This window comes from Carassius gibelio, chromosome A2 (genome assembly GCF_023724105.1).
Source record: "Carassius gibelio isolate Cgi1373 ecotype wild population from Czech Republic chromosome A2, carGib1.2-hapl.c, whole genome shotgun sequence".
NCBI lineage: Eukaryota > Metazoa > Chordata > Actinopteri > Cypriniformes > Cyprinidae > Carassius > Carassius gibelio.
Genome location: NC_068372.1, coordinates 8,461,413 through 8,480,517, shown reverse-complemented (window position 1 = coordinate 8,480,517; position 19,105 = coordinate 8,461,413). Strand labels below are relative to the sequence as shown.

Sequence of the window (19,105 nt, the reverse complement as noted above, 5' to 3'; positions counted from 1 at the left end):
CCACGTAGCAATAAAAAATATACTAAAAACCTTGATTATTCTGGTTAGTCACATTGTACTGCTATTATTTTGAACAATACTGTATATTACATTATGCACATGAGGATTTTTTGTTTTTTGTTTTCTCTCTCTCTCTCTCTCTGAAGAAAGAATTCGCTAAATAATTCAGTCAGCGAGCAAGTGAACAAAAACAGCGCGTTTCATGATGACTCTTCTGCACGTCTCCGATTGGCCATTGTATTCGCGCAACAGAACTGTTGATTGGTTATCATGAAGCATTGTACGAACGTCTCTGGCTCAGCGCCAGCCAGCGAACACAGATTTGAATTTAGCAGCTGTGCACTGAAAGATCTAATCACAACAGTGTGATTATATCAAATATATAAAAAATATTATTCTGCTGTTTTTTTTCTTTATTTCTTTTTTTTTCGTTTGGAAGCTGCATTTAAAATCAACTTGGCTCAGAAATATTTGAATGGGCATGACACCTCTGCCCTCGATGTCTATGAAACGTTTCTCCCTCAAACAGCTAACGTTACTCTACACTACAGCTACACACTGCAATATAAACAACATATCTGCATGTTCTCACATCACGTCGTTCTTGTAAAATAATAATAAGTAAATAAATATCAAAATCACTTCGCTGAGAATGAAACACCACTTACCAGCTTCTGCGGTGTTGAAAATATCCTCTGACAATTAAAAAATGCGCGTGCGGCGTGACGAATCGTCCCGGTCTGATGACGAGGTCGTCGTCGTCAGATCAAAGGTCATCATGTTGGTCATCTTATTGACGGCTAAATTATTATTCAAAATTGTACTAATATTTAGATTGGGCATGAGCAGGCATTCACAAAAGGAAACGTTATGACAAAAAAAAAAAAAAAAAATAGAGGAAATTTTGCTTTGACAAAAGGGCACTTTGGGCACCAAAGGGCAAAGGGGCAGGTGCTCAAGCACCCAACGCCCCCCCCCCCCCCCCCCCTGCACGTGCCTGGACAAGACCAAGACCAGAGTGTATCGAGACCGAGACAAGACCAAGACTTTAAGGGTGTGAGATCAAGTCGAGACCAAGACCGAGGGAGGGCGAGACCTAGTCAAGTCCAAGACCAGCGCCCCACACAATAAAATGTGAAGCATGATCAAAAGAGCTTCTCAAATTGATTTGAAAGATCCACATTCCCCCCCAAAAACACCTAGATATTAAACACTCAAAGCTGAAATAAAACATCTTTATTCAATACTCCTGGGTGACTTCCATCATTTAGTACAGAATGTAAAACAATTATTTATTGGGACCCACTTTAAATTAAGTGGGCATAACTAGTATGTACTTACATTTTAATTAATAATTTAGTACAATGTACTTATTATGTACATACATGTTTTTACATTGTACTTATATATATATATATATATATATATATATATATATATATATATATATATATATATATATATATATATATATATATATATATAAAACGACATGTAATTACATCTGTATTTAATTTATGTAATTAGATTTATAATTACACTATTGACCCATACTTTACACCTTAACCCACCCTAAACCTTACCCCATCCCACCTCAATAGCAGCAAAAGTGTTTTACAATACAATATGAACACAATAAGTACATTGTACTTATGTTTTTATGTAAGTACATAGTAGTTAAGGCCACCTAATATAAAGTGGGAACATTTATTGTTCATTACTAAAGTCTTCACCTTTCTCTGCCTTTTATAAACAATACATAAAGTTATGTTGTTTTTAAACCAACAACAAACCTTAAAAAAAACACGTGTAAATGTGTAATGTGCATTGTAATGAACACAGTAATTCTATGTGAAATGTTGATGTTTAGGATAACTATTGTAAATAAGAGTCTTTTATAGCTTTTGTGTGTAATAAAAGCAACAATGATGACCAGGGTAATTCTGTGTGTTCCACTGTAGTAATGTCCTCCCAAAAGTGCTCATCATCTAGATTATCCTCCTCACTCTCACTGTCATCAGATTGCTGTTGGGGCATGTTTCACCGTCTCTGAAATTTACAAGAAGCTGTATGCTTTCTTCTGGATGTTTGTGGCGGCGGAGGCGTGGTTCAGCGAGGTCTGCGACGGGAGAGAGAGTGAGGAGACGAGCGGTGGTAAGTGGTTCAAGTGAGAAACAAGTAACACCTGCTTCTCGTTGCAGTGATTGGCGTGGGGAATCAGCATTTAAGTCGCCCTCGGGCCAGAAGCAATTGTCAAAGAGAAATCCCTCGCCCTGGCCCCAGGGGGGGTTCACCTCTCGCAGCTCACTGACATCGGGCGGTTGCAGTCCGAATTTGCCAATGTGTTTTCGCCTCTACAGGGTCGCACTAATCTGATTCAGCACCATATTGAGACCAAGCCGGGCGTGGTGGTTAGCAGCCGGCCATATAGATTACCTGAACACAAAAAAAGGTAGTTCAGGCGGAATTAGAAGCTATGCTGGGGATGGGAGTAATCGAGGAGTCCCACAGTGATTGGGCGAGCCCGATAGTTTTGGTGCCTAAAACAGACGGCTCAGTGCGCTTTTGTGTGGACTACCGCAGGGTGAACGCAGTGTCAAAGTTTGATGCTTATCAAATGCCGCGGATTGACGAGTTGCTCGATCGGTTAGGCACGGCTCGTTTTTATTCGACATTGGACTTAACAAAGGGATATTGGCAGATCCCCTTATCTCCCATGTCCAAAGAAAAAACAGCCTTCACCACGCCGTTTGGATTGCCCCAATTTGTGACGCTTCCGTTTGGCTTGTTCGGGGCACCGGCTATGTTTCAGCGTCTCATGGATCGGGTGCTAAGACCCCATGTTGCATATGCCGCGGCCTGTCTGGATAATACCTCACTAAAAAGGGGGTGCCAGATACAGTCCAGTGGACGGAGCTGTGCCAACAGGCCTTCACCCGGGTTAAGGCTGCCCTGTGTGGCGGACCGCTCCTGCACTCTCCTAACTTTTCTCTCCCCTTTTTGTTGCAGACTGACGCATCGGACTGGGGGCTGGGCGCAGTCCTGTCCCAGGGGGTGGAGGGGGTGGACAGGCCGGTGCTCAGCCCCCAGTCCGATGCGTCATATATATATATATACTAATCAGGCATAACATGACCACTGATAGGTGAAGTAAATAATACTGATTATCTCTTCATCATCTTCATCAGGGGATATATTCAGCACAGCAGCAGGTGAAGATTTTGAACATGTCCTCAAACTTAGAGTGTTAGAAACCCGAAAAATGGGCATGCATAAGGATTTCAGTGAGTTTGACAAGGGCCAAATTGTGATGACTATAATGTAGATGACTGGGTCAGAGCATCTCCAAAACTGCATCTCTTGTGGGGTGTTTCCTGTCTGCAGTGGTCTATCAAAAATGGTCCAGCAACAGGGTCATGGGCAACCAAGGCTTATTTATTTATGAGGTTGAGCGAAGGCTGGCCCATGTGGTCCAATCCAACAGTACTACTGTAGCTCAAACTGCTTAAGAAGTTAAAGGGTTAGTTCACCCAAAAAAGAAAATTAGGCTGCGTTTTACTCACCCCCGAGGCATCTTTGGTGTATGTGAGTTATATAAAAAAAAGAAAAAAACTCAATTTCAGACAGCAGTTCTTGCATTCCTTCAGTCCAAAAGACCTGAAAAAAGCACCCTTCCATAAAAAAAAGTGTCTCACACAAATCCCTGGGGTGAACTAAGACCTTCTGTAGCAAATCAATGCGTTTTTGTAAGAAAAATATCCATATTCAAAACGTAATAATTACTTTTTGCATGCATGTGCAACGCTGACCTCATACTTCTGTGTACAACTGTTGGCTCAAGCTAGATTCAAGTGATTATTACGTTTGAATATGGATATATTTCTTACAAAAACGCATCGATTCGCCCCAGGAAGCCTTTGTTCACCCCCTGGAGCCATGAGAGACACTTTTTTTTTATGGAAGGGCACTTTTATTTCAGGTCTTTTGGACTGAAGGAATGCAACACCCACTGACTGCAATGAAAGAGCTTGAAAGATCAAAGACAATTTTTAATATAATGGATTTGTCTGAAAGAAGAAAGTCATATACACCTAGGATGCCTTGGGGGTGAGTAAAACGCAGCCTAATTTTCATTTTTGGGTGAAGATCCCAGATCTTAGTCAAATTGAGTATCTGTGGGATGTGCTGAACAAACAAGTCTGATCCATGGAGGCCCTTCCTTACAACTTACCAGATTTAAAGGATCTGCTGCTAACAACTTGGTGCCAGACACCACAGAGGGGACCGACACAATATTAGGGAGGTGATCATAATGTTATGTCTGATCTGTAGATAGATAAGTAGATAAATAGACTTTGGTTGACCATTGAGATCCGATGGCATCACTTTATGTGCAATCTTCCTCTTGCTAAAGCTGTTTCAGGTGCTTTCTGTACAGCGTCCAAGTTTCACACCCATAAAGAAAACTGGTTAGCACTACTTCCTTGTAAACCTTGATCTTGGTAGCCATACTGATATTCCTGTGGTTCATGTTTCTTATGTGCAGGCAAGCAAGCGATTGGCTTACTTTGTGGAAAGATCCTTGTCTGGTGAACCATCAGAAGAGATAAAGCTACATAGGTATCTGAAGTGGTCAACTGACCTCAGTTATGTTAACTCTATGGTAATTATAAGAAGAGGGACTCTGGAGTCTGGAGCAGGCTGGAATAAGACATTGGTTTTGCTAAGACTGATGATGAGTCTACAGCCTTTATAAATCTATCAACTATGACTTGGAGATCAGACTCTGAGTGTGCCATAAGAGTGCAATCATCTGCAAAACAAGCACCAAAAATCAGCCATACTTTTGTCTTGTATTTAGCATTTAGTCTTTGGAGACTGACGAGGGAGCTATCTAGCCTGTATCACATTTAAACTCTTCTCTTGATACCTTGTAGAGCATGTGCCAGGATACAGGTGAAGAAAAAGTTGAAGAGAAAAGGAGCAGGCTCACATCCTTGTTTCAGTCCATTTGAAATGTCAAACGGAAGTGACATGTCGCCTTTTGAGAGGACAAAGCCCTTCATCCGATCATGGAAAAGGCGATTCAGGTTTGAGAACTTTTGGGACTTCTTAACTTCTTAACTGAACTTTTGTTTAAAATCACATTTGCACTCATGCTATTCGAGACAAAAACAACACTCATGTGATGTTGTTTTCACTGCTAGCGTCATATCACTTATCATGTGATATAAATATGAAATGAAAAAATCATACATGGGCATATTTGCACCAATATTTGAAATATTAAGCATGTTACTGCATTTTATGTTGTCCTGCATCATGTTTGTCAACAGTCAACAGTATGAACTAATTACTTAAATTAACGTGATAAAACAACAGCTCTAATACACACACACATTACACAAAACATTACAACAGTCCATAGGAAAAAAATACATATATTTATAACTATAATTATTACTATATACATATATATGTATATATAATTAAATATATTGCTTTGCTATAATTACATTAACAAGAATTATTTCATTTATTAACATGTGTCTTTATAATTTAACAATAAAATTTTTGCCTCACAATATAAATTGCTCAATATACAGTAAATAAAAAAATATATACTATAGGAAGGGTGTATTTTGAAGTCTAATTTTGACAAACACTGTTTAGGTGGTGTCCATCGGTTTTATTCAAATACGGAACATTAACTTAATTAGATATTTTTAATGAAATGACATGTTAGAGAAGTGGTGTGACAGTTCTGGCCGACGGTGTAGGTCTCTGTCACACGTCTCCAGATGCACTGCCTGCCATGTTGGTGTGACAGCGATACATCACACCTTTAGCTTTCAGAGAGGCTGTGTTTTCTCAGTGCAGATGGAGCATTTGATTATCACATACTCCTCAGCAGTACTTTCACAGCGCATAAAGAGGTGGGCTTCTAAACCATCTCTTCTCATTGCTAACTTTCTCATCAACTCCTCAATGTCAAAGCAAATTTTCAAAAGATCAGTTGCTTTTGGGAAATATTTTGCAGGACTAAAACATTTATTTTCCCACCAAATCATGTGAGATTATGAATCATTCAGTGCTCTAAGCCACAGAAAAGCTATAGAACTAAAACAAAAGCTTTTGCTTTAGATAATCATTTGAGCAATCGTTAAATATTAACATTTTTACTATACTCAGTGAGCTGTGTATTTTATCTTATTCATTAGGCAAACACATGCATTATTTCAACCTTTAATGATGTTAAAGAATTTGAGAGAAATTTCATAAATATTTGCAGACAATGGTTTAAAATGAAGATTTTGCACCAGCTTTTACAAAAGTGCCCAGCTGGAATGTGCACCGGTAATCAATATCAGTCTCCTACCCTCTCTAAGTGCTGTTTATAGATTCATATGTGCTTTGCAATAGCTCTAGTTAGGGCTAAACCTTTAAAATCAGCCTGCTTATTAACATTCTGGTACCTGTAAACCTCTAGCAATTAAAAAATCAAAAGTATCCAGTATTTAAAAAATCAAAAGTATCCAGTATTCCTGTATCTCCTGCATGCTTCCAGCAACACACTCTGTGACATTTAATTTTTTTTTATCACAATATCCATTTAGTATCAGTATCAGTGATCCTACTATTAATTTTTTTTAGATAGATGGCTAATGGCAAAAAAAGTCTCAAAAAATATTTGTTTAATGTTTAACAAGATTTAACAAGACACTTTGTATTCTCTTGCATATATATATATATATACATATATATATATATATATATATATATATATATATATATATATATATATATATATACATATATATGTCGTTTGTCGTTTGTCGTTTATAACGGATATCTGTGTTTCCTTATTCTTGAAAACTGCAAGCCGCCACGTGTGTATAGTTTGCTCATTGCCTTTTTGAGAAGATTATATGAAGAGGCAAAGGAGCTATGATTTCATGGTACTATGTTTATATAAGAATTTAGCTTGAAATTTGGTTATTTGCATATGGATGTTTGAATGTCTGTTAATAGCAGCACTGTAAGGGGCTTATAGTACCTCCAAACTCTCCAAAGCACAAATCTGGATGATTGATGCTCACCTCCATCCATTAAAAACAAACATAAAGTATTAAAAAATAAATAAAAACAAAAATCACAGGACAGATTTATGCTCACTGACTTAAATATGACCTTGATGCTATTAAATATTTGTATTAAAGTAATTCACAGAGAATGCTGATCTGTAAAAAATAAAAAAATAAATCTTTAATTTAAAGGTGATTGTCTTCAGAATTTTTTTTTTCTTTCTTTTTTTTTTATGCTGGTTGAAAGTCTCTTCACATCCCTAGAGCAATCATTAGGTCAAGTGGTCTAAATGTTTTATCTGTATTTATATATTCTGTGGAAGGCGCAGGACCAAGAAATTTACAGCCAATCAGTACAGTACTTCACTTCGGAACATGTGCTGGAAGTGTGAACTGCTGATGAAGCCTAATTACAGTAACGTTGTCATTGGTATTCTGGTCTGATGGCATAAATTTGTTCAGGGGGCGGGGCTTTAGACAGCGATTGCATGGAGGGTGGGATGTTCGCTTTCAGTGCTATCAGGCTAATGTTAGCATTTTCCAAGATTTTCTACTGCACTTTACATGTCTTATTTTGTTTTCAGACCAGTTTTTCTTTACTTGCAAAAGGTTTTTCATTCAAAGTCTGTTGAAATGACTATGTGAAATTGAAAATTTTAAAAAGTTTATTTGCCGAAAGTCATTTCCCTTATATTTTCATATTTTAACATAAAATCTTGTTTGATGACACACACGACTAACTTCCATTTTGCAGACAGATGTCCTCTCTTGTACACTTAAAAATATTGAAGGTGTCACGGTCCAGAACAGAGGACCCAAAAGCAAAGGTTATGCAGTACAGTTTATTGTCTAATAACTCTAACCAAGGAGACTGCCGTCAGCAGACGCAGATCAGCGAAATAACAAAAAGGGATCCTTGACGTACAAAGGTCAGGAACCAGAATCCAGAATCAGGATATCAATGAGTCAGACGAGACGAGACGAGACTCCAGAGAATAGATGCTGAGGAGATCGTAACTGAGAAGCAGAGTGTAAACTCAACGTTTAACAATAATCCGACAAAAAGGCAGAGCAAACAGTGACTAAAATTAGAGAGAGAGAAAGGATCAGGTGAGAGATAATCAGTGTAAGTGTTGATTCTAAAGGGAAACAGCTGCGAGAGAGGAGGAGAAACATGAATGGGAATGATCAGTGTGCGCGCAGTGTGAGCGCTGAGATAATAGTAATCAGCTGTATGGGTGTGCGTGTGTGTGAATGAAGGTAAACAAACAGAAGGAAGAGACCGGTTTATGACAGAAGGACTCCACACTTTAGGTTTTCTTGTTTTAATCTATTTGAATGATCGACCCTGAGATTCATGCAATTGTGTCTATGTGAAAAAGAGCATTACTTTGAATTACTTATTCCGTATTTGAATAAAACCAATGGACACCACCTAAACAGTCTTTGTCAAAATTAGACTTCAAAATACACCCTTCCTATAGTATATATTTTTTATTTATATAGAACAATTTATATTGTGAGGCAAAAATTTTATTGTTAAACCTTTAGCTGCTTAGTCCATGTGTATATATAACTAAACTGCATATCTGCATATTAATGTAAATATAAATGTTTAGATTTACATTTTAATTCAATATTGTGACATCAAATTATGTGGGTGTTATAGTGCGTATATTAGTGCGCTAAACAAATGGCCAATACAAAAATTGGATTCAGTTTAAAGAAACCTCTGTAAAGCTAATTAAATTTTGATTTATGATTACAGTTACAGGAAGACCTTTTCATTAAATAAAAATATGCATTTGACAGCACATTCTGATGGGATCATTTCAGTACTTTTTTTATATTTTTATTTTTTATTTTAGAATTGTTTCATTACCTTGGAATAATACAATTGAGTTGTTATCATATAAAATGATACTGGAACCATGGCAGATCAAACAGATTGTGTTTAGTTGTGAATTTTTTAATGAACACTGTGGAAACATGATCTTGGCATGCCTGAATGTCACATTGCTGTTCTAGATAACACCAGATTATGGATCAGATCAGTATTTAAATTCATGGAAATCATTTCAAAACCTGGTGTTATCCTCTAAATATATAACCCCTACAGCTGACACAGTCACACAGATGCATTTGACAAAGCAGATTTGATCGATTAGCTTGATTTTGGAACTTTTCTCTGCATAATCTCTTGGCAGGAAACCATTGTTTTCATTTATTGAAATTAAGCTAAAATAAAATAATATTGAATGAAAACTTAAAATTGCATTGACAACTAACTGAAAATTGTATTTGAATTACTAAACTAAATTTTGGATCAAAAACATAAAATCACATTGGCATTTTAAAATAAATTATAAAATAAATTATAAAATAAATTAAATCTAAATAGAAACTATTTAAAAAGAACAAGAAAAAATATTAAATAAAATATTAAAATAAAAAAAATCTAATATGTTCCATATTATTTAAAGGGCCAATATGATGCTTTCTTAAAGATCCTTATTTTGGGTATTTGTTGTAACAGAATATGTTGACATGCTTTAATGTTCAAAAAACACATTATTTTTTAAATACTGCATGTTACTGTATGCCCTCTATGCCCCACCTCTTTCTTAAACACATCGTTTTCAACAAAGTCACTCCTTCCAACAAGCACAGTCTGCTCTGATTGGACTGCTGACCCAGTGCATTGTGATTGACCGAACACTACAAGCACTCATCGGAAATGTAATGCCCCTTTCCGTAATTGTGAGCTTCATCTTTCAAAATAAATATAAAGACAGTTAATAATGTACTCATTTACCATCATACTTCTTTCTTTGCGTGAACATTTGGGCGGCATTAAGCTAATATTTCCACATAGTGACATAGAGATGTGTGGGCGTCTTTGAATGAGCAGATTTAAGTGGGCGTGGCAGAGTCTTAACTTTGATAAATAATATTTCTTTGGATTTGAGACTTTAGTCTTTGCAATTTCACAGATCTTCTTCATTCACCAAGAGCTTGTAACACTCCAAAAAGAAGGGAAAAATTTTAATCACATCATATGACCCCTTTAATAGAAGTAATACTAAAATAACACTTTCCATTGGGCAATTAATGTTAAAAACACATCAGATTGACAACAAACATTGACATAAAAAAACAGGTCTAATATTCAAATCAATCTGGCATCAAAAACTTGACATGACATTTGTAAATTGAACATCAAACATAACAGGCTTACATAAACATGAAACCAATTTCAGTGTGGGATTAACTTACTAATAATAGTAATTAAGTAATAAAACACTTAGAAAAGTTGAAACACTTTCTGTTGTTAAAAATTGCATGTGTTCATAGTTAATGTGATGAATTACACCTGTGGATGAAAAATGTCCCAGGAAAAAAGCTTTTTGGGACTGTTGTATGAGAAAATAAGTTTAATAATAATATAGACTTAACAGTCTAAAAATATTAGTTCACCGGAAATGTTCATTTGTATAGGGCTGGGCGATATATCTAATGATATGATCATGCGCATCTAATCAGTAAAGCTGCTTCCGTGATTACCGCTAAATCGCCAAAACCTGCTTATAATTGGAGTGGCATTTAATAGACAGAGCCATAGATCGCTGACACGCAATATCGCGTTAATTATCCCAGATCAATCGCCTTTGATAATGAACACGATATTGCGTACATTGTCAGCGATCTACGGCTCTGTCTATTAAATGCTGCTCCATTTAAAAGCAGGTGATGGCGGTTTAGCAGTAATCATGGAACCAGATTTTCTGACTAGATGTGCATGATCATATGGTTAGATATATCACCCAGCCCTATTTGGTATGGTAACCGGCTATGCTGTAACTCTTTGTCTATTTTAGATATTTCCTGATTTAACTGACAGGTCCCCTGAGCAGGAGATATACCTGTAAAACTTACAGTAATTACACTTCAAGCAGCTGAAGGCAGCAGATAATTCATGTGGCCCTCTTTTCTGAAAATTGCATTAATTAACTTCACAAGTCAAGCATGACTGAATAACTGCAGGACCAGTTAAGAATAGATAACAATTTCCATATCAACTTGTTATATTCTTTCAAACAAGCTGTATTGTTGTTTTTGTTGTTATTATTATTATTATTATTATTTATTTTAATATATTTTTATGGATGGATGGATCTTCTCAGATACTGGCAAAGGGAAGGGAATATTATAGTCTTTAGAAACACAATAAGTGTGACTTTTTTAAATTTTATCCTGATGATAACTGACACTGTATTACTGTCATGTACGTCATCAGATGAATTACATATTACTCTAACTCTTTTCCCAAAGAGACCTCTTTATAATCTGATATTACAAATGCATCCTGCTTTTTTCATCTTACCTCTCCTGCCATTTTGACATATTGATTTACAATAGTTTCTGAAGGAATTCAAATAAAGCTATTCAAAATCTGTTTGTCCATACAATGAAAATCAGTGCACAACAAACTAATTTATTATGTGTGTGTGTGTGTAATAATAATGTGTTTTAGTCAATTACAATTTCATCTAGACTTTAAAGAACTGTCACATGTTCATCAGGCTCTCTCACCACCACCACCACTCAATGATCCCAGAAACCAGAGTTCTAATCACCGGCACATCATCTCATTACTAACCTCATCAGTCATATCATTCAGGCACATATCTCAGTTTACTCGCTGTCTGGACTTAGGCACTTAGGACACAGACCGTATTCAGTGATCTCCTGCTCCTTGTGTTTCCAAATGATTTTCCATGTGTTACTCTTGAGTGGTCCAGGAGTGTGTTTCCAAGCGATACATATCTGTCCTCTCCTCCAGCACTGTTCCATACTGAGATATGTGCTTCATCCTCTTTTCGTATCTGCATCTGTAAGAAGACTCATTAATTCAGTATCTACTTCCACAAACTGCATAATTGAATTCATACTCAACTGTTCATCTCTTGGTCAGATCGGCAACTCTATATACGCCAAAAAGTCCTAGAGCAGGGAACGGTAAGTAAGTTTGGCATCGGGCCAAAAAAATTACCACTAGATGGCGGGCCAGAACATAGTCAATGGCTAAAAAAAATAAAAAAATAAAAATAAAATGCGACTAGAATTGCCTATTACAGTGTCGATTTGTAACTTGTAATCTGTTTGTGTTAAATCCTGTAGGAGGACAGTCATTAACAAAACAGTCACATCTTTGTGGTGCTGTCCGGCAGATTATGTGATCAGGGTGAAGTGTCAACAATTTCCCCTCCGCACTCCGAGCATTTAATAATCACTCCGCTCCTGCTCCACTCCTCGCTCACTGAAATCAGAAACACCACTCTGCCTTCTTTCACTCCGTGGCTAAAATCTGCTCAAAACATATTAAAAAAGAAAATAAAAGGAGAGTTTAAATGTGGATTATTGGAACACTAGTGTGCAAACTTTTTTCCTACCATATGACAAGCTAATAACATGGTTGTCAGCATTAAAAGGTATAAATGTTGCCATATGGACGAGGATCATTTTAATTGTAAAATGCTGTTTTAAAACAAAAATGCACTAGTGTAGAAATAGCCTTACATCTATGGGGGTTGGGACAATTACATCCTCACATGTGAGCCACGTTTCTGGATGAACAGGTCATTCTCTTCTTCGTCTTCACTGACTGTTCTATTTGAAGCGTGCATCTGAAAAAACTGGTCAGAGCAATCTTTCTCTGTTTATCATGGTGACAACTAGCAAGAATTTAGACAATGTGTGCATCTTTGTCGGCGTTATTTGACACCCGATGACAGACGCGATCTTTGCATCATTTGTTTGGGTGAAGAGCATGCACACAATGTCTTTGACGAGGCAATCTGCGTGCATTTTGAGCGTTTTTTCAATGAAAAAAGCGCCGCTCTCATTCGTCTCTCATCTGAAAAAAAAGGAAAAAAGGCGATCTGCTTCCTGCGGTTCAGGACCAGTTGCTGCTGAGGCACGGAGGAGAATGAGCTTGTGAGAATACAGGTGGATCTGTCTGAATGGTTTAAAGAGGGACTTTCCCTTTTGAGCTCGTAATGGCGGTGGACGAAAGAGAGCCTCGGGAGGATGATGTTATATCGTTAACACTTTCTGATACTGAGGTTAATGCTCTGCTGGGTTTTTACCCAGGAAAAGCAGGAGATATTTGAGGATGGTGAAGAAGCTGTGGCTGAGCCTTCTCAATTCTCCTGCCCTGCGTATGTAGAGCTTTTGGAGTTTATTGATCACGCCACGGCAAAGTAAAAAAAAAAAAAAAAAAAACCTAGATGAACATTATCTTTTTGACCATAGCCCTCCAGCTCAGATGAGCCTTCCATTTCTGCATGATTTCCATACAGAGATCAAAAAGAAATGCAAGAGGATGTTTTCTTCTTGCATCCATCGGTTTCGGAATGAAAGTAAATCTGCCGACATTGAGGTAATGCGCGAAAACGGCTATGAGGGGATGCCCCCTGTAGAAAGAGCTAAACATGTTCTTTCTGCAGGGGAAAAATCCTCCTTGCCATCTAAGCCCCTTTAGAAAATCCCCTTAAATGGCAAAGCATACGCAGTAAGCTACTAAGAGACCTGGATAGAAGCAGGGGCCTTTTTTTCTGATCAGATAGCTGAGCTGTGCTGCAGCATGGATCGCTCTCCGTGCTACCAAGCAGGCCGCCTCCACCATGGGCAGTGGCAGCAGAGAGACATCTGTGGATGAACCTGGCAGACATCACAAGGAAAGAAAAGGCTTTCTTCTCGATGCTCAGGTTTCGCCTTCTGAACTTTTTAGTATTTTTGTTGAGACAGCGATTGGGAAGTTCAGAGAGACGAAGGCGTGCTCTGCAGATTTCAGATCCTTCATTCCATGAAGGTACAGGTCTGAGGCAGAACAACATAGGGGTCCTGGCCTGTCTCGATCTGAGGATCAAAGACAGGCACAGAAGTCTAGTGTCGCAACTCGCACTCCTACCCCACTTGTGGACAGGGGTTAGAGGAATCGTGGGTCACGAGGAGGTAAGCAAAACCTAAGGGGTGTGATGTAGACGAGGCAGTGTTCTCGTCTGAATCTGAGTGATACTGAGGTATCTACTTGTTCCCTTTTGGGATTTTTAACTTCTGCTTTTATCCTCCCCTTCCTAATTCCCTGTAACCACCAGCTGTCCACCTGATCGAGGTAAGTCAAGTCAAGTCACCTTTATTTATATAGCTCTTTAAACAAAATACATTGCGTCAAAGCAACTGAACAACATTCATTAGGAAAACAGTGTGTCAATAATGCAAAATGATAGTTAAAGGCAGCTCATCATTGAATTCAATCAATCATGAATTCATCTCTGTTAAATAGTGTCTGTGCATTTATTTGCAATCAAGTCAACGAAATCGCTGTAGATGAAGTGACCCCAACTAAACAAGCCAGAGGTGACAGCGGCAAGCAACCGAAACTCCATCGGTGACAGAATGGAGAAAAAAAACCTTGGGAGAAACCAGGCTCAGTTGGGGGGCCAGTTCTCCTCTGACCAGATGAAACCAGTAGTTCAATTCCAGGCTGCAGCAAAGTCAGATTGTGCAGAAGAATCATCTGTTTCCTGTGTTCTTGTCCTAGTGGTCCTCTGAGACAAGGTCTTTACAGGAAATCTGTATCTGGGGCTCTAGTTGTCCTGGTCTCCACTGTCTTTCAGGGTAGTAGAGGTCCTTTCTAGGTGCTGATCCACCATCTGGTCTGGATACCAACTGGATCCGGGTGACTGCAGTGACCCTCTGATCTGGATACAGACTGGATCTGGTGGCTACGGTGACCTCCGTAATAAGAGAGAAACAGACAAATATTAGCATAGATGCCATTCTTCTAATGATGTAGCAAGTACATGGGGTGTTATGAGAAGTGTTCCCAGTTCCGGTTAACCTAATTAATGCAGCCTAAAAATCCTTTAACGGATTTGGATATTAAAAGCATATTAGTATGTTATGTGTAAGCCAGGTTAAAGAGATGGGTCTTTAATCTAGATTTAAACTGCAAGAGTGTGTCTGCCTCCCGAACAATGTTAGGTAGGTTATTCCAGAGTTTAGGTGCCTAATAGGAAAAGGATCTGCCGCCCGCAGTTGATTTTGATATTCTAGGTATTATCAAATTGCCTGAGTTTTGAGAACGTAACAGACGTAGAGGATTATAATGTAAAATGAGCTCATTCAAATACTGAGGTGCTAAACCATTCAGGGCTTTATAAGTAATAAGCAATATTTTAAAATCTATACGATGCTTGATATGAAGCCAGTGCAGTGTTGACAGAAACAGGGTAATATGGTCATACTTCCTGGTTCTAGTAAGAACTCTTGCTGCTGCATTTTGGACTAGCTGTGGTTTATTTACTAAGCATGCAGAACAACCACCCAATAAAGCATTACAATAATCTAACCTTGAGGTCATAAATGCATGGATTAGTATTTCTACTTAGTTTTACAAATGCTAGAAACGTGGCTTTCTAAGGAAAGATTGCGATCAAATAGCACACCTAGGTTCCTAACTGATGACGAAGAATTGACAGAGCAACCATCAAGTCTTAGACAGTGTTCTAAGTTATTACAAGCAGAGTTTTTAGGTCCTATAATTAGCACCTCTGTTTTTACAGAATTTAGGAGTAAGAAATTACTCGTCATCCAGTTTTGTATATCGACTATGCATTCCATTCGTTTTTCAAATTGGTGTGTTTCACCGGTCCATGAAGAAATATAGAGCTGAGTATCATCAGGATAACAGTGAAAGCTAACACCATGTTTCCTGATGATATCTCCCAAGGGTAACATATAAAGCGTGAAGAGTAGCGGCCCTAGAACTGAGCCTTGAGGTACTCCATACTGCACTTGTGATCGATATGATACATCTTCATTCACTGCTACGAACTGTTGGCGGTCATACAAGTACGATTTAAACCATGCTAATGCACTTCCATTAATGCCAACAAAGTGTTCAAGTCTATGCAAAAGAATGTTGTGATCAATTGTGTCAAACGCAGCACTAAGATCCAATAAAACTAATAGAGAGATACACCCATGATCAGAAGATAAAAGCAGATCATTTGTAACTCTAAGGAGAGCAGTCTCAGTACTATGATACGGTCTAAATCCTGACTGGAAATCCTTACATATATTTTTCTCTAAGAAGGAATATAATTGTGAGAATACCACCTTTTCTAGTATCTTGGACAGAAAAGGGAGATTCGAGATTGGTCTATAATTAACTAGTTCTTTGGGGTCAAGTTGGGTTTTTTTTTTTTTTTTTTTTTTTTTGATGAGAGGCTTGATGAAGGTTTTGGGCACATATTTTGGGTACATATTCTAATGACAATGATGAATTAATAATAGTCAGAAGAGGATCTATGACTTCTGTAAGCACCTCTTTTAGGAGCTTAGATGGTATACGGTCTAACATACATGTTGTTGGTTTAGATGATTTAACAAGTTTATATTATGTTAGGTGGAAACCTCTCCCATAACAGTCTCCTATGCTGGACCTATAATGTTTTTTATGGTTCTATGTTCATAGCAAGCACCCTATTATGGTCCAGACTAAAAGGAGGCGCCCCTTGAGCCTTCAGCTCTACCCTGGGCCGAGGCCCTACAGGTAAGTTGGGTATGTAGCTTAGGCCTTTGGCCATAAGGGGTACTGTTACAGACAGCCGTCTAAACGTCCCAGGGGCAACTCCCATAAAAAATGGTGGAGTTGGTACTTAGTGTTCCCCATAGCGACCCCTAGAGGACCTAGTTCGAAGTTCCCTTGAAAGGGAATGTCTCAGGTTACGAATGTACGAATGAAAAACTACACGTCACTTCCTGTTTGTTGTTGACGGCTGTACTGCGTTTGAGCTCCGTCACTATATTCTTTTCATTGACTATTTTTAACTTAAAAATCAATTTTATACATCATCGTTTCCGTTTATATAACGCGTGAATATATCCTCTATTGTATTCTACAACAAAAACAATCAGAGCGCCTCGCTATTACTAGTTTTATTTTGATCTCCCGGGTCTCCTATTAGCTTTTAGCCAGAAAGCATCAGCAAGCGTGGTTGCTGCTAACTGCGCTTACATTGCTAATACTCTATTCTCACACATTACCACTGCTGTACTCACTGTTACCTTCTTTAATGGCGGATGAATGTCTCCACTCTGTGCAGCTCGAGCTCGAGGCCGTGGGGAAGCAGATTCGAGACCTGGAACATAGGCAGGCCCAGCTAAGAGAGCGGAGAGCCGCGCTGGAATCATCCCGGGCTGACGCTCACAAGTCCGGGGTAAGTATACATCGTGCTGTTAACAGTCCCACCACGTCTACTCCATGTGTTTCTCTGCGCAGGCCCGGTGCACCCAGGACGCGATCTTCCCAGATATCCTTCACTGCGACGCCGGGACACCACGGACCCTGGGTGCATCCACAGCGGAGGACGCGAGCTGGGTCCCGGGCGACGACTTCTCCCCCTCCTGCCATTAAGATCTCCATCCAGAACCGCTTCGCTCCCCTCCGCGAGACAGGACACGACGCTGTGATCATCGGAGACTCCATCGTCCGACACGTAAGTGCTGCGTTAGCCGAAGGTAAAGTGCACACTCATTGTTTGCCTGGTGCTCCTGTTCTCGATGTTTCTGCGCAGATACCCGCCATCCTGAAGGACGGCGAGAGCCCCAGAGCGGTCGTGCTTCACGCCGGGGTTAACGACACCCCTCTGCGGCAGACAGAGACGCTGAAGAGGGACTTCAGGAGCCTGATCGAGACGGTTCGCAGCACGACGCCCGCGGCGACGATCGTCGTGTCAGGACCACTGCCCACGTATCGACGAGGACATGAAAGGTTCAGTAGACTTTTTGCTTTAAATGAATGGTTGTTGTCATGGTGTAAAGAACAGAAACTGCTATTTGTTAATAACTGGAATCTTTTCTGGGAGCGTCCTAGACTGTTTCGCGTTGATGGATTACACCCCAGCAGAATTGGAGCGGAGCTTCTCTCTGACAACATCTCCAGGACACTTCGCTCCATGTGACTAGTAAGACAATTCTCAAATAACCATTATGATGAGTTTTGTTCCAACCGCTTAAATGCTAAAGATACTTGCGCTGTAAAACCTATTAAGACTGTGTCTGTTCCCCGAATAGTGAGGTCAAAATATAAATATAAATATAATGTAGGATCTAGAAAAAATATTATCGTAATTAAACCAGAAAAATTTAAAGTAAATGAACAAAAACAATTTTTAAAGTTTGGGCTCATAAATATTAGATCACTCGCACCAAAAGCAGTTATTGTAAATGAAATGATCACAGATAATAGTTTTGATTTACTCTGCTTGACTGAAACCTGGCTAAAACCAAATGATTATTTTGGTCTAAATGAGTCTACTCCACCAAACTACTGTTATAAGCATGAGCCCCGTCAGACTGGTCGTGGCGGGGGTGTTGCAACAATATATAGTGATATTCTCAATGTTACCCAGAAAACAGGATACAGGTTTAACTCTTTTGAAATACTTCTGCTAAATGTTACTCTGTCAGACATGCAAAAGAAATCTAATGTATCTCTTGCTCTGGCTACTGTGTATAGACCACCAGGGCCGTATACAGAATTCCTAAAAGAATTTGCAGATTTCCTCTCAGACCTTCTAGTTACAGTTGATAAGGCGCTAATCATGGGAGATTTTAATATTCACGTTGATAATGCAAATGATACATTAGGACTTGCGTTTACTGACCTAATAAACTCCTTTGGAGTCAAGCAAAATGTCACCGGGCCCACTCATCGTTTTAATCATACACTAGATTTAATTATATCGCATGGAATCGATCTTACTGCTATAGATATTGTACCTCAAAGTGATGATATTACAGACCATTTCCTTGTATCGTGCATGCTGCGTATAACTGATCAATCAATCAATCACCTTTATTTATATAGTGCTTTAAACAAAATACATTGCGTCAAAGCACTGAACAACATTCATTTGGAAAACAGTGTCTAAATAATGCAAAATGAT

General features: G+C 38.7%; 1 protein-coding gene across 1 annotated transcript; it reads left to right on the top strand.

The window, feature by feature from the left end:
• The first annotated feature begins 1,925 nt into the window (after positions 1–1,925).
• On the top strand, positions 1,926–19,105 carry LOC127939525 (uncharacterized). Its single transcript, XM_052536125.1, has 5 exons — positions 1,926–1,937; positions 2,022–2,117; positions 2,361–2,411; positions 3,010–3,089; positions 18,154–19,105. The coding sequence occupies exons 1-5, from the start codon at positions 1,926–1,928 to the stop codon at positions 19,088–19,090; spliced, it is 1,176 nt and encodes a 391-aa protein (XP_052392085.1). The 3' UTR covers positions 19,091–19,105.